This window comes from Spermophilus citellus, assembly GCF_964194105.1.
Source record: "Spermophilus citellus genome assembly, chromosome: 18".
NCBI classification, from domain to species: Eukaryota; Metazoa; Chordata; class Mammalia; order Rodentia; family Sciuridae; genus Spermophilus; species Spermophilus citellus.
This window is the reverse complement of record NC_138200.1, coordinates 20196407-20212508: the sequence shown is the minus strand read 5'-3', so window position 1 is coordinate 20212508 and position 16102 is coordinate 20196407. Positions and strand designations below refer to the sequence as shown.

The window sequence follows — 16102 nt, the reverse complement described above, 5'->3', positions numbered from 1 at the left end:
AGACAAAAAAGCCTTCCCCAGAAGGAAAAGCTTAGCAAGATATGAAACTTTCAGACATTATCTGACCTGTTCTAGTCAAATACCACAGACAAAATCGCAGCCCGGTTCCCATCTCAGAGGTTCGTACAAGAACCCAGACTTCTGCCCTCATCACCTACAATAAAGCACAACTTGCTTCCCTTCAGGGCTTCATCAGAGAAGTATAGTGGGGAGCCAGTCTCTCAAAGACATCTATAAAGGCCACATGGGGAGCCTGAACTTCAGCCCCTACTTGCAGTCCTAAGATGTCTTTTCCCTTCCTCGCCTCCATGGTGTCAGAGGAAATCACCAGGGACGCTGAAACTCTTCCATTGCTCTGAGGCAGCGACCCTCCCTCTCCCCACTATCCCATCCCACATCATCAGTGAAGATCCAGTGAGGAGCAGTAATGAAGCACCCTTCCCTGTCCAAGATGGTGCCAGCAGAAGACTGGACTGTCTTTCACCTTCACCCAGCTGTAATGAGGCACCCTTGTCCCTGCACAGTAACACAATGTCAGTGGAGGTCAAGTGGGTGCCTGGACTCATCCCATCAGGAAACAACAGGGCAGCCCTAGTCTCCCCCACTGGCACAGCACTGGCCTGGTGCTATGGCTTGACGTTTGATACCCCCAGAATTTATATGTTGATGGTTTTAGATGTAGAGCTTTTGGGGGAGAATTAGTTCCATTGTAAAGTCAGCCCAAGGGACTTATTTGCCCACTCCATGAAGACAGAGTAAAATGTCATCAATGAACCAGGAAATAGATCCTCACCAGCCGCAGAATCGGCCAATGCCTTAATCTTAGACTTTCCAGCCTCCTGAGCTGTAAGAAACAAAAATTGTGTTGTTTGTGTGCTGCCTGGTTTATGATATTTTGTTCTCACAGCCCAAGTGGACTCAGACACATAGAGTCAGAGGAGGCTTGCCAAAAATTTAAATAAAATCCACAGTTTCATCATGTAACAGGATACAGTTGAAAATCATTTATTTTACTAAAAAAAACAGAAAAACGCTGTTCAAAGAGACAATTAACAGATGTCAGTACAAGACATAGAAGTTGAAATTATCTGACAAGGAATTTAAAGCAGTCATCATAACAGGCCTTCATTGAGCAATTACAAACCCACTTGAAGCAAATAAATAGAAGATATAAAAATGAAACACATGGAAATCTTAGAACAAGAGAAGGTAGAAGAAAAATGAAAGTCTTAAATTTATGTATCAGAATCTACGAAGAAATGGAGAAAAAATATAAGGTTGAAAAACATTTTTTAAAAAAAAATACTCTTTGAATAAATGGCTGAAAATTCCCCATATTTGGCAAACTATACAATAAACACACAGAATCAAGAAGCTGAGCTAATGTAAAATTGGATAAACTCAAATAAATACACATCAAGACAAACCATAATCAGACTTCTGAAGTCTAAGACAAAGAAGAAATCTTGAAAACAGAGGGACAAAAAACGGAACTATAAACACCAAATCCTGAAGACAGAAAAAAAAGGGAAATAAAGAAATCGAAACATTCTCAATAACAGAAAACTAATACAATTTGTTGTCATTAGACTTACCCTAAAAGAATTCTTGAAACAGAAAAAAAAATGATAAAAGAAGGAATTTTAGAACATTAGGAAGAAAGAAAAGGCAATACAAGAAAAGATATGAGAAAATAAAAATTTCTCTTTGAGTTTCTAAAAGTGTGTTTCATCAACTGAGGCAACAATTATAACATTGTCTTATGTCATTCTCTATGTAGAGGAAATATTTTAAGCAATATATTCTAAATGGGAAGGTTAAAGGGCTTAAATGGAGATGTCTGTGTTTCACTTAAACTGCTAAAATGTTCACATAAATAGATGGTAATAAGTTATGAGTGTAATGTAATATTCAGAACAATCACTAAAACGTTTATACAAATAGATATGCTAAAAAATACCATGAATATCAGGCATGGTGGGGCACAGCTATAAACACTACTTGGGAGGCTGAGACAGGAGGATCACAAGTTTAAGGCCAGCTTGAGTAATTTAGTGAGACCCTGTCTCAAAATATAATAAAAAGGGCTGAGGATGCAGCTCAGAGGTAGAACACTTGCTTGGCATGCATGGGGTCCTGGATTTAATCCCTAATACTACCAAAAAAGAAAAAAAGCCGTGAATAAATATGATAAACTTCTAAGTATGGGGCTGGGGTTGTGGCTCTGTGACAGGGCACTTTCCTCACACATGTGAGGCACTGGGTTCTATCCTCAGCACCAGATAAAAATAAATAAACAAAATCAAATATTATATCCATGTGTAACTAAAATATTTTTTTAAAAAAGAGTAAGTGATCTAAATGTACTAATTGAAGGAGGTAAGAGATGGGATTAGAAAAGCATGATCCAACTATTTTCTACCAAAAACTCCCTTTAAACATAACAAGATAGGTTGAGAATAAAAATAGAAAAGATACGTTATGCAAACACTTATCAAAAGAAAGAAGTGGATATATTAGACATCAAATGGAAGAAAATTACTGGGGACAAAGCAAAATATTATATAATGATAAGAGTCAGTGAACCCAGAAGAAATAACAATTTTAAATGTATATGCACCAAAGAAGAGAACTGACAGAAGCAAAAGCTGTCAGAACTAAAAGAAGAAATAGAAAAATCCACAGTTAGGAGTTGAGAACTTCAGGCCCCCTCTCTCTCAACAGTTAATAGGTAGAACTCAGCAGCACCATCAAGCAACAAAATCTAATAAAAATTGATAGAGGGGCTGGGGTTGTGGCTCAGCTAAAGAGCGCTTGCCTGGCATGTGCAGGGCTCTGGGTTCGAGCCTCAGCACCACATAAATAAAATAAAGGTATTGTGTCCAACTACAACTAAAAAAAATTTTCTTTAAGTTGATTGAGCTTTCCACCCAAGAACAGTAAATACCTGTTTTTTAAATATTCACAGCATACTTACCAACATAGGTTACATATCCTGGGCTGTAAAACAACAAAAATAAAAGGATTGGGGTCATAGAGAATAAAATCTCTAACCACAGTGAATACAAATTAGAAATAGTATAGAAAAAAAAAACAGGAAGATTTTACCTGGAAACTAACAACACCTTTCTAAATAGTCTGTGGATCAAAGCACAAGGCCTCAGTGTATCAGAACTTCTGAGACGCATGTCAAGCAACGCTGACAGGGAAATGTGTAGCACTAGATGCTTGCCTTGGAAACGAGTTTCCCTTTGAAATCAGTCATCTAAGACTCACCTTAAAGAAAAAAAAAAATAGGAGCAAAATAAACCCATGCAAGCAGAAGTTAGAAAATAATAAAGAACAGAAAACAATGAAATTTAAAACATAAGAATACAGAATCATTGGAATAAAAAGAGCTAGTTCTTTGGGCTGGTGTTGTGACTCAGTGGTAGAGCGCTTGCCTAGCAGATGCCAGGCCCTGGGTTCGATCTTCAGAATCATACAAAATAAATAAATAAAGGTACTGTGTTCAACTACAATCAAAAAATAAATATTTTTTAAAAAGTTATTTGAAAAGATGGGCTAAAGAACAAGCTCCCAGCAGTGCTCCATAATTGCCATGGAGTTTTAAAAAAATCTTTTAGGGGCTGGGGATATAGCTCAGTTGGTAGAGTGCTTGCCTTGCATTCACATGGCCCTGGGTTCAATCTCCAGCACCACAAAGAAAAAAAAAAGTCTTTTAATCTTAACAGATTTTCATAACAGAATTCTGAGTCTCTTTGGTGCTACTCATGTTCTAGCCAGTGTACACAAGTGGTTAGGAACATAAACTCTAGAGCCAATCTGCCTAGGCTCAAAGGAATCATTTGCAAGACATGTGTGAGTCATTTAGAGCAGCACCTGCCATTTTTATGAATTTTAAACAAATGTTAACTGTCATTATTATGAATGATGATGCATGATCTATTGAAGAAAATTCTAGTTATTCTACACAGGAAGAATATATTGTGGCTGCATGTCTCTATATTGCCACTATATTAAGAGAACCTGTAAAGGAACATCAGATATACCACAGATAATCCAGGACTTTAATATACATATATATTACTGTTTAACTTTACATTTCTGGCTAATAATAATGTTTCTCTTTAACCTATACTATCATTTTATTTGCAAAATTATAAGATCTTGTTATTACAAAAACTGAACCTTTTTCTAGAAGTATGCCCACTTGATATAAAGAGACCTGCCAGCATCAGAAAACATTCTCCAAATAAAAATAGTCCAAAAATTTTTTTAAGTATTTATAAATGAGTTGGTATCCATAAACAATTTTCTACAAACCAATGAAAAAAGGAAAAAAAATAAATAATGAGAAAAGCAAACAAAGGACACAAATACTTCCTAGAAGACACAGCATTAAAGAGAATAAAATACTTAGAAATAAATTTAACAAAGAAATATAAACCTGTACTCTAAAATTTGAAAGACCTAAATAAATTGGAAAGGTGTTCCATGTTCATAGATTGATAGGCTTCCTATGAGGATGGTGGTACTCCCACTCAGAATCTCAAGTGGCCTCCCCAAATCTCCAATTTAACAGAAATTGACAAACTGATCCTAAAATTCATATGGAAATGCAAGGGACCCAGAATAGCCAAAACAATCATGAGAAAGTAAAACAAAGTTAAGGGATTCAAACTTGCTCATTTCAGACTTACTGCAAAGCTACAATAAACAAGACAATGTGATGCTAGCAGAATAGGCATAAATCAGTGTGATAGATTGAGAGACCAGAATAAACCCTCGCCAGATATAATCAATTGTTTTTCTCAATAAGGATGCCAAGATGATCAAATGGAAAAAGAATAGTCACTTCAACAAATGGTGCTAGGATAACTGAATATCCACATGCAAAGAATAAAGTTGGCCCCCTTCCTCTTGTTATACACATTTATACAAACTGGATCATAGACCTAAGCAGAAGAGCTACAACTATAGAAGTTTTAAAAGAAAACATGGAACAACTCTTCATAACATTGGAGTAGTACAGATCTTCTTACATACAGCACCAAACGCACAAGGGAATTTTAAAAGTAGATTACACTTCATCAAAATTAAAGACTTGTGCTTCAGAGTGTTCCTAGAAAGTGAAAAGACAGCCCATGGAATGAGGAAGAATATTTTTAAATGTTTTTAGTAGTGCATAATAGTTATGCGTAATAGTGGGGTTCATTTTGACAAAATCATACATGCACAGAATATAATTTGCTCCATTTCAGTTCTCTGTGCTTCCTCTTTCCCATTCTTCTTCCTCTACTCTACTGGTCTGTCTTGTCTTTATTTATTGGTTTTTTTTTAATTGGTGCTTTATAAACACACGTAAATCTGGAATTCACTGTAGTACACACACACACACACACACACACACGATTTTTGTCAATTTCGTTCTGCAGTTCCTCCCTTTTCCTGTCTCTGGGAGATAATATTGGTGAATTATACATCAGATGAAAGATTTCTAGAGAATATAAAAAACTCTTACATCTCTTTCAACAATAAAATATGGGTAAAGGATTTCTTCAAATAAGATATATAAGTGTCCAATAAACACATGAAAAGATGTTCTACATTATTAGCTAACAGAATTGCAAATCAGAGCCACAAGATACCACTTTATACCCACTCAGACAGCTAAAAATAAAAATAAAGAAACAGATAATGACAAGTGTTGATGAGCATATGGAGAAATTGGAATTCTCATATGTTGCTGGTAGGAATGTAAAAGGATTCATTCACTTTAAAAAACAGCATTTCCTCAAACTTTAAACACAGAGCTACCTACCCTGTAATCCAGCATTTCCAATCCTAGGTACATACCCAAGGAAATGAAAAGATAGATTCATTCAAGAATCTCTGTGTGTGTGTTCATAGCAGTGTGGTTCTTAGCCAAACAGGAACCACCCAAATGCTCAATCAGTTGAGTGGATAAACAAAATTAGTATATCCATACTTCAGTAATGTTGAACCAAAAAAAAAATGAAGTACTGATAAATGCTACAACATGAATAAAACTTGGAAGCATTTTGCTAAGTGAAAGAAACCAGTTACTAAAGACTTCATATTGCATTATTCCATTTATATTTAATGTCCAGAATATGCAAATCTGCAGAGACAATACATTGTGGCTGTCAGGACTGGGAGGGTAATGGTGGTGATGGCTAATGGGTATAGGGTTTCTTAAAATTAGACTGTGGTGATAGTCACACAACTCTGTGAATATACCAGAAATTATGAATTGCACACAAATCATATCTTAGTAAAGCTTTTCCTTCTTTAACTAGTGTCCTAATAAAAGGTATCTATTCACTCATTTTTTAATATTTACTGAGTGACCTTGTTCTAGTGGGCATTCTTTTAGACACTGGAGAAGTAGCACCAAACTAAATAAGCAATCTAATGATCTGAGGAATTTTTGAAGGGATATTGTGGAAACACCTAAATGATCCAGAGGCAGACAGCTTATAGCATACGGCAGAATACTGTTCAGCCATTTGCAATTTAAGTTTTCACAGAATAGTGAAAAAGCAGTGTGAGAAAATTATACTGTGTAATGTGAAATATATAAAGTACTATATATGAAATATATGCCCACTATGAAATCAGTATTTCCATAGATAATGATGTGAGATTTTTATTCTTGAGCCCACCTTTCAGTGATTATTGTTTTTTTAATGTTTTCCTGAGTTTTCTCATCTACAATTGGATATTTATTTTTTATTTTTAAGATATTTACTTATTAATTTATTTGTGGACTGGGATTGATCCCTGGGGCACTTCACTGAGTTGCATTCTCCAGCTCCCCACCTTCTTTTAATCTTTATTCATTTATTTTTACGCAGTGCTGAGGATCGAACCTAGTGCCTCACACTTGCGAGGCAAGCACTCCACCACTGAGCCCCAGCCCCATCCTCCAGCCCTTTTAACACTGAGACAGCTTGCTGAGTTGCTCAAGCTGGCCTTAAATTTGCAGTCCTCCAGCCTCAACCTCCCAGGTCTCTGGGATTCTACCCAGCCGCATCCATTGCCCTATGTTGCCATTAACACCAAGCAAAAGCCCTAAACAGGGACAGAGTTCACTTTCTCATGCTTGATTAGGTTTGTTTCCTTCGAGTTCAAGAGAATCTGACCATGGGGGAGATTGGATTTACTGTTGAATAAAATTGGTATTTTTCACATGCCAGTATGAGCACGGAATTTGAAAGGGAAAAGGAAAAGTAACAAAAGTTCTCCGCTCTTTGTTAGGCGTGGCTTTTATCCTTTGTGTCCCATTTGTGAGTTCAAGTTGCTGCGTTTTGCTTACTGCGGTGTCAGCCTGTCCACCATTCTTTATTTATTACATCAGAGTTAACCTCAGTGCTTATCAAGGTCCAGTCATTGTAATGCATTACCTCCCTCAGACCTACTCAGACCCTAAACATTTCCAGCATGTTGCACAGCTGATTCATGCTAGTCAGACCGCAGTACAGGAACTGTCACCTCCAGGGCTCACGCTCTTCACATTCTCACCTGCTATGAACCAATGAGGTAAAAGAGCAGAAAGCCTTGCTGGGGGAGTTTTCAGCTATCAGGGGATTAGGCACACACAAGAGGTAGGAAAAAAAATGAACCCCGGTGTGATACAGCCCTAAAGTGCATAGTGAAGAGAACTAGGGAATAATGGAATGTGATAAAGTGCTGACTGTTGGCTGTAGACAGTAACTGTAGCAGATTACAAACCAGGCAAGGTGTGCATGCCTGTAATCCCAGGCATTTGGGAGGCTGAGGCAAGATGATTGTGAGTTCAAAGCCATCCTCAACAACTTAGCAATTTAGTTCCCTTAATTAGATCATGATTCTTGAAGTGAGGTGTCTTTTCTGCATTCTTCATAACCTGAGATGCATCCAGCTAGTGAACGTGTTGCCACGTGGTGGTTCTCTTGATAAAACCTCTTTAACCATCTCGTCTTCGTTGCAGGCCACATGGCTGTATGGCATACAGATAACAGGCTTACTCCTTGTCTGCGTTCTTCAGTTTTTTAATTCCATGATTCTTGGCTCATTGCTTATCAGTTTTAACCTTTCAGTATTAATTGCAAGAAAACTTCAGGTAAGATTGTTTTTGTACTTAAATTTTTAAAAATTATGTTGTTTCCCAGATCTTATTTTCCTGCAGCATACAAGGGAAAATCTATGACCTAATTCCCAGAAAAAAGCATAATGTCATTATTCGTTTTATTTTTTTTAAATGCATGTTATAGCATTTCTGTTTGAATCTTTCCGAGGTCACCTGCCATCCCTTCCTTTCGGCAATTCATATTTCTTAGAGAATTAAAACCTAATTCAGTGATTAGCCACAGGTGCTTATTGAATACCATTGACTTAATACTGAAATTTTTTTAAAAAATAAGTTTTAAAATTGTGTGTGTATACAAACTTAAGAATGAGAAGGATCTGCTGCTTGTGTGAGTGGTGATTCATCACAATAGTTGGAGTTGATGGACACTTTGTAATAACACTACTCTTCCCATCTTTCCATACCCTAGTATTGATTTTCTTTTTCTTTTTTTTTTTTCTGGTACTGATTTTTTTTTTTTTAAAGATAGAGTGAGAGGTGAGTGAGTGAGAGAGAGAGAGAGAGAGAGAGAGAGAGAATTTTTAATATTTATTTTTTAGTTCTCGGTGGACACAACATCTTTGTTGGTATGTGGTGCTGAGGATCGAACCCGGGCCGCACGCATGCCAGGCGAGCGCTCTACCGCTTGAGCCACATCCCCAGCCCTGGTACTGATTTTTAATTGAACTAAAGTTAAATCCATTTTGAAAATTTTAAGAATTCAGATAAATACCTTTAGACATATGGTCATTTTCTAAGTTACTATGAAATCCAATTTGAAAACATTGGCCTGGGGCTGACAGTGTATCTCAGTGGTAGGGAGCTTGCTTAGCATGTGTGATGCTCTCAGTTTGATCCCCAGCACCATAAAAAATGAAACATTGACTTTATTATATTATTGAATTTCTTGGGCTGGAATTGTGGCTCAGCAGTAAAGTGCTGGCCTAGCATGTGTGAGGCCCTGGGTTTGATCCTCAGCACAACATATAAATAAATAAAATAAAGGTATTCTGTCCACCTCCAACTATAAACAATATATATTTTATATATATTTTTTAAATTTATATGAGATTCTTAAATTTATATGAAATTTAAGTGTTTAAATTTACTTGGTTTTCCTTAAAATTGTTACAAAGCCTATTTTCCTTCTCATTTGCTATAAACATTTCTATATCAAGAAACTGTTTTGCTTTCTGCTTTGGGAAGAAAAATCTCTTTTGAGTGAGAATTGCTGTGGATGAATTGTTTTTTTAAAACAGTGGTTCTCGGGACTGGGGCTGTAGCTCAGTGGCAGAGTGCTCGCTAGCATGCATGAGGCACCGGGTTCGATCCTCAGCACCACATAAAAATAAACAAATAAAATAAAGGCACTCTGTCCATCTACAACTACCAAAAAAAAAAAAAAAAAGAAGAAGAAGAAGAAGAAAACAGTGGTTCTCAGACAGGGGATATAACTCAGTGATAGAGTGCTTGCCTAGTATGTGCAAGGCCCTGGATTCAATCTCCAGTACCAAAAAAAAAAGAACCCGTGGTTCTTGCTGAATGTGTTTGTACATGCCTGTAATCCTAGCAACTCAGGAGGCTGAAGCAAGAGGATCAGAAGTTCAAGGCCAATCTAGGAATTTTAGCAAAACCCTGTTTCAAAATTTAAAAATGGAGGGGCTGGGATTGTGGCTCAGCGGTAGAGCACTCACCTAGCACGTGCGAGACCCTGGGTTCGATCCTCAGCACCACATAAGAATAAATAAAATAAAGATATTATGTCCAACTACAACTAAGAAAAATAAATATATATTTTTTTAAATTAAAAAAGGAAAAAGGGGTTGGGGATGTAGCTCAGTCAGGGAGTACCCTTGGGCTCAATCCCAAGTACCACAAACAAACAAACAAAAAAACAGTAGTTCTCATCCTTTTAACCTTTCTTATAAATAAACATCATTCATATTTGAACTCTTGATATTCTTATGTTTGACTATATATATATTTATTTATTTATTAGGGATTATATAAAAATTATTACACATCAGAGAACAGAATTTATTTTTTTCTATTTGTCTTTTGTTTAATTGGGTTATCACTGTGTGATAAGTTAATTAATGGATAAAAGATAAAAGATTTGTTCGGTCATTATATCCTAAGTATTTTCTAAGTGGCAGACCTCAATACTCTGGTTGCTAAGATTTTTAAAAAGAAAGAAAGAAAAAGAGTAGGACACATCCCTTCATCTTTTGAAGCATGCTCTCCTTTTTTTTTTTTTTTTTTGGTGGTATTGTGTATTGAACCCAGGAGTACTCTACCACTGAGCTACATCCCCATTTATTTATTTATTTATTTATGGCATTGAACCCAGAGGTGCTTTACCACCAAGCTACATCTCTAGTCCTTTTATTTTTTATTTTGAGACAGGGTCTCACTAAGTTGCTGAGGCAAACCTTGAACTTGTGATCCTCCTGCCTCAGTCTCTCAAATCATGGAATTACACGCGTGTACCACCATGCCTGGCTATGAAGTTCATTATTAAGGGACTCATTTACTACTAGAAAATTAAAAATATTGAGACAGTTGTAACCTCATAAAGTTACATTATATAAATATAAATATAAAGTACGTTATATTTTCCACATACATTTTCCCTACCTGTTGCATGAGCCAATGTTTTAAATCCTTAAGTAATCTCATCTTAAGTGTTTTTTGAAGTTGTATTAAAATGTAAGAATTAAAACACAACTCTTTTAATTTCCAGAAAAACCTGAAAACTGGAAGCTTCTTTAATAGGATTGGGAAACTTTTGTTACATTTATTTGTAGTTTTCTGTTTGACACTTCTTCTCAACAGCATTATTAAGGTAGGTTAAGAAATGAAACATACAATGTATTTTTAAATTTACTTATGGCATTGGAAATAATTTTTAAGCTTTTAATTTTAAAGAAATAAATTTGTCAATTTTTGCATTATAAAACATATTAGCTCCTTGAAGAATTACCAGTTTTACTTTAAACAGGCTCAGTTTTAACTTTGTCCTACTAACAAGGATGACTTTGGTTGGTTTTACTCATTCACTTCTGTTCACTCTTTGTTTGACATATTCTACCTTGAATTCCCCAATTATTAAATTTTTTAAGATTCACCCTTAAAAAATTAAATATTTCTCTAAATTTACATAGTTTTCTACACTGTGTTACTAAAAACATTGACATGATTTTTATTGGATTCAGTTAGTTAATACACTAGCTTTACTATATAATTTCTGCTAGAAAGAAGAGCTCATTTTTGGTAGTTTTCAAATACTTAACTGACATAAAATTAGTAACTCTCTGTAGCAGAATAAGTCATTTAGTAATTTAGGCATTTATTTGTTACATGCCCAGAAGCTTGGCTACAATTTCTTTAAGTGCCTTAGGGGGCTGCTTCATTAAACATGCTTTTTAATGTTTTTACTGGCTTTTTCTTTTCTTTTTGAGAGTAGGCTTTGCTTCAAAATGTAACTCTTGGACCTTGAGGTCGTCATTGTATGCTCAAGCAAAGCTGCTATGATTTTATTAGATGATTTTTGCCTCTTCTAGAAGGCTGGTCTTGGGATAGGAGACTTCTGCAAAACAGGCTTCTTTTCCTCCAGTAAAGAATGGCTGTCATTGTTTTTACCCAGGATCAAAGAAAAAAGTCTCTTCACTCAGCCAGCCTCAATAAATATCTCATTCCAAGTCCTCATCACTGTATTCTTCAATTCCATACAATTCAGTATAGTCAGCCCTTTGTATCTGTGGGTTCCACAGCTGCAGGTTCTACATTCACAGACTCTGCATCCAACTGCAGGTGAAAAATATTTGGGAAAAACATTGTGTCTGTACTGTGCACTTGCAGATGTTTTTCTTGTCATTATTTCCTAAACAATATAGTTAACAGCTATTGACATAGCATTTGCATTGTATTAATTATTACAATAATCCAGAGATGTTCTAAAGTGTACAGGACGATGTGTGCAGATTATAGGCAAATACTACACCATGCACATAAGGATTTTAGCATTCGAGGACTTTGCTATCCATGGGGGTTCCAGCATTTCTGTAAAATTGGATGAAAGATAAGGATTCATCCACTTACCCACTTTAGACATTTATTGATAGGCTCTTGAATTAAACCAGCAGAGAGCTGCATGCCTCAATCTCTGTTTTATGACACTCCCCCCACCCAGTAGTATCTCTTGAATGGTGTTTGATATTTTGCCAGCTACCTCCAGTGAGAAGAATTAGAAAAAGTCAACTGTGAAACTCCTTGTTGTTTTAACTGTACCATGGGAAAAAATTCTCTTGAGTCTTAGTTCTCGGACTGTAAGCATCTCTCCTCAGTTTAAATCTTACAGCCCTATGAGTATCATGCATGCTTTTCTCTTCTTCTTTGCATTTACTGCTAAAATCCAGAAGACCAGATTTGTGGCTCATGTCTAGTGATATATTTTATGTACTAACCTCAATTCTGGCTTCAACTTTTTTCTATCTTCATCTTTCTTTTGTTTTTATTTGTTCATCATTTGTATCTATTTTTGAAAACTATAAATTAAAAATAAAATTATGTGAATTAAAGTTATAATGACTAGATGCTGAACATGGCATTTGTCTCTTCACCTCTTAAGAGTTACTGTTATCTTAAATATTGTCTTTGAGTGAATGAATTTTAGGTTGGTATCTGCTGACTAAAACCCTAAAGCCAAACAGACTAAATACCTATTTGAAGTTTTAGGCCATAATATTGTTGGTTTCTGATGTAAAAAATTAAAATCACTGTGCTTCAGCCTTCTCCCTGTCCCTGAAACCAAAAAAAGTCATCTTTTATCTATTTTGCAAATTGAACATATGCATAAGATGTTTGAATAAAGGATTATCCTTAAAGAGAAAATGTAGGCAGAGAAGGGAGTTTGAAGTTCCTGCTTTAGAATCAGTGTGGAGAAATACTGTGCATGTTTACAAATTTCATACACACTCTTATGAAACTAGACACTGGTTATGCATATTTCTTGAGAAAATTATCACGAAACCTGCCTAAGGTACTAATAGCAATTTTTGTTTTCTCTCTCTTCAATAGAAAATTCTTAACCTGAAGTCAGATGAACACATATTTAAATTTCTAAAGGCAAAATTTGGGTTTGGAGCAACAAGGTATGATTGAATTGAAAATCTGTTTGCTATTTTATCTTAAAGCATCAGGGAATTTACAGCTAAGTCATCATTATGCCTTCAAATATTAATTGCAGACTTATTTCAAGAAGTATTATGTAGTTCCCTTACCTTGTATTGAATTTAACAATTTTCCTTCCATTTGTTCCCCAGGGATTTTGATGCAAATCTGTATCTGTGTGAAGAAGCTTTTGGCCTCCTGCCCTTTAATACATTTGAAAGGCTTTCAGATACTCTGCTTTTTTATGCTTACATATTTGTTCTGTCCATCACAGTGATTGCAGCCTTAGTTGTTGCCTTTCAAAATCTCAGGTATGAAGTGTTTCAGAAACCTACCTATGATTTAATGAGCTTGTCCTGGGTTTATAGAAAATTTGCTTAAGTTGAAAATCAATATATCAGACATAGAACAAAACAGTATTGTTATCCTAAATAGAGAACATGTCTAGTTTAGAATGGATTCTACTCTCAGGGGTGAAACGACACCAGAGTAGTGGACATGGCAAACAGGTCTGAGTTTAAGTCTCAGCTGCACACTAGAGAATGATGTGATCTTTGAGGCAGTTACATAATCTGTTAGTATCTCATTTCCTTGTCTGTAGAATGAGAATACAGAGAGTACTTATTCCACACAACTTTATGAGGAATAAGTAAGTTAAAACAACATAAAGTACTTAAAAATAGCGTCTAACACTAGAATATGTTGTAGGTGTAAGCTGTCATTCGCTAGTATTATTATTGGTGATTCATAAGTCTCTGTTTCCATTATTGGTTTTCTGTTTTTTTCTATTTTTTCTACCTCCTTCTCGTGAAATGTTAGAAGTTAATTATTATTCATTTGTTTTCTTACATCTTATTTCAGGGCTTACAAAGTCATCTATTTTAGGACTTTATTAGAGGATAAGACTTTATTCAGACATCTTATGCTTTTCAATATGCAAAATAAATATAAGATGACTCTTTGGTGTCACGGGGAGGGAGAAGGCTGAAGCACAGTGATTACAATTTTTTATGTCAGAAACCAACAATGTAATGGTCTGAAGCTGAGTTGGTATATGATTATCTAAAGTATATTACTATAGATAAGTTTTAAGTAATAATTGCCAGTTTTTAAAAATTTACAGCATGTCCACCAATCCATTGAAAGACAAAGGGAGTTTTAAAGCCTTTTTAAAAACTTGTAGAATTCCTATCTATCAAGCCTATGGGGTGCATTTATTATCCACGTTAAAATTGAAAGAAAAATAAGTGTAAGAAATTGAAGCTACTGTCATTTGTGAAAACTTAATGAAGCTCCCAAGAAATTCCTTTCTATTTGTAGTTACTTGGCCAATTAAGTTGCTGGTGAGCTGTGATTCACAGCCACAAGAGAGCTGTTGCTGAAGCAAGTCCAGATCAGTTGAGGTGTTTTATGATTATTAAGAATGAAGCAACATTGAACCATGAAAATATTTCATTGACTATTAAACTATTTTAGTATCTTTCAGAAGTGTTCTTTTTTTATGCCTAACCCAAGGTAAAATTTAGCCCTGGACTGTATAATTTAATATTATTCCAGACATGCCAAGTGTTGACAGGACTCTAGACCACATCCAAAGCAGGAAGTTCAGCTGGGCTGCAGCGCTCTGTGAGCATGTCTGCCATGCTCAGGGTGCTCCTAGCAGCCATCTCTGGAGGCTGAATTGGAATATGACTATAGATAAAGATTTTCAAGCATCCTCTTCTACAAGGTAGGGATTTTAGAAAGATTATTAGAAGGAAAGCACTACTAGACTAAGAAATGATAGTATCTTAATGAATTAAGTTAATGAATTAACTTTCAAGTATTTAAAGGATATTTTTTTCAAGACCCAATATTTTTGCTTTTATACTACTAAGACAATACCATGATGTTGACATAACATGTCTGCAGTGGTAGGAAGGATAAAACTGAAAGGGACACCATGTTCTGTGTTCATGGGACTCATCAGAGCCTTCCAACATGGCAAGGGTACAGAGAAGGAGTTACAAATTCTCTCATGTGTCAAAGGAATTTACCAACATATATTCTCCTGGAGTAATCTTTAAGTACATAGAAGCCAATGTTTGGATTATCATTTTAAGTAATTATTATCAATGGTAAAAGCTGCCATAGAGTATCATTTTAATATTCCTATGAATCTGTGGTGGTCAAAAGAGGATTTCTAAGAAATAAGAGTCTCTGGTTACCTAGAAAAGCAATATATGTATCCAGTTCTGTTGAATTTATATGAAGGATCAGTAGGGCCCTTATAAAAGTATTGATTTTATCTGAACCCGGAAACCCTTGCTATTGTGTTCTTTTCCCCTCTGAAACAAATTGTGCAACATCTGAATTCACTCCCCAGTCTTAACCTCACTAGAGTAGAGACAGCCAGATAGCACATGCTTCCCAGTGTGATGCTAGAGTAGATCTTATCTGTGGGAAGTGTTCTTAGAGGGGGAGAATGGTGAACTTGGCCTCTAGATCTAATTCTATTTTTACAAGAAACATGGGAATAGAGAGAGGTAGTAACCACCACCATAAGGAGACAGCCAGATCCAGAAGGTGGGTGGAGGTACTGTACAAAGGCTCCATTTTCTTTAAATACATATCCCTTTAAAAAAGAAAGAGAGAAAGAAAAAGAGAGATCCTTTTATAGATCAAAAGATATTTGAAGAGATACATCAAGAAATGCAACATGCAAGCTTTAGAGTCTGATCCAAAGGAATTATCTGAAAAAAGCAATTGCTGCAAACAGGGAAAGTAGAATACACCCTGAGTAGTCAGATGATATTA

The 16102-nt window shown here is 35.6% G+C and overlaps 1 protein-coding gene across 2 annotated transcripts in view; it reads left to right on the top strand.

Moving 5' to 3' along the window:
- DPY19L3 (dpy-19 like C-mannosyltransferase 3) overlaps positions 1–16102 on the top strand; it is an 81625-nt gene that overhangs the window by 42069 nt on the left and 23454 nt on the right. For both annotated transcript variants that reach the window (XM_081274490.1, XM_081274491.1), the window contains exons 9-12: positions 7997–8128; positions 10878–10979; positions 13214–13287; positions 13459–13617. In XM_081274490.1, coding sequence (XP_081130616.1) covers positions 7997–8128; positions 10878–10979; positions 13214–13287; positions 13459–13617 — 467 coding nt within the window. The remainder of the gene's footprint in view (positions 1–7996; positions 8129–10877; positions 10980–13213; positions 13288–13458; positions 13618–16102) is intronic.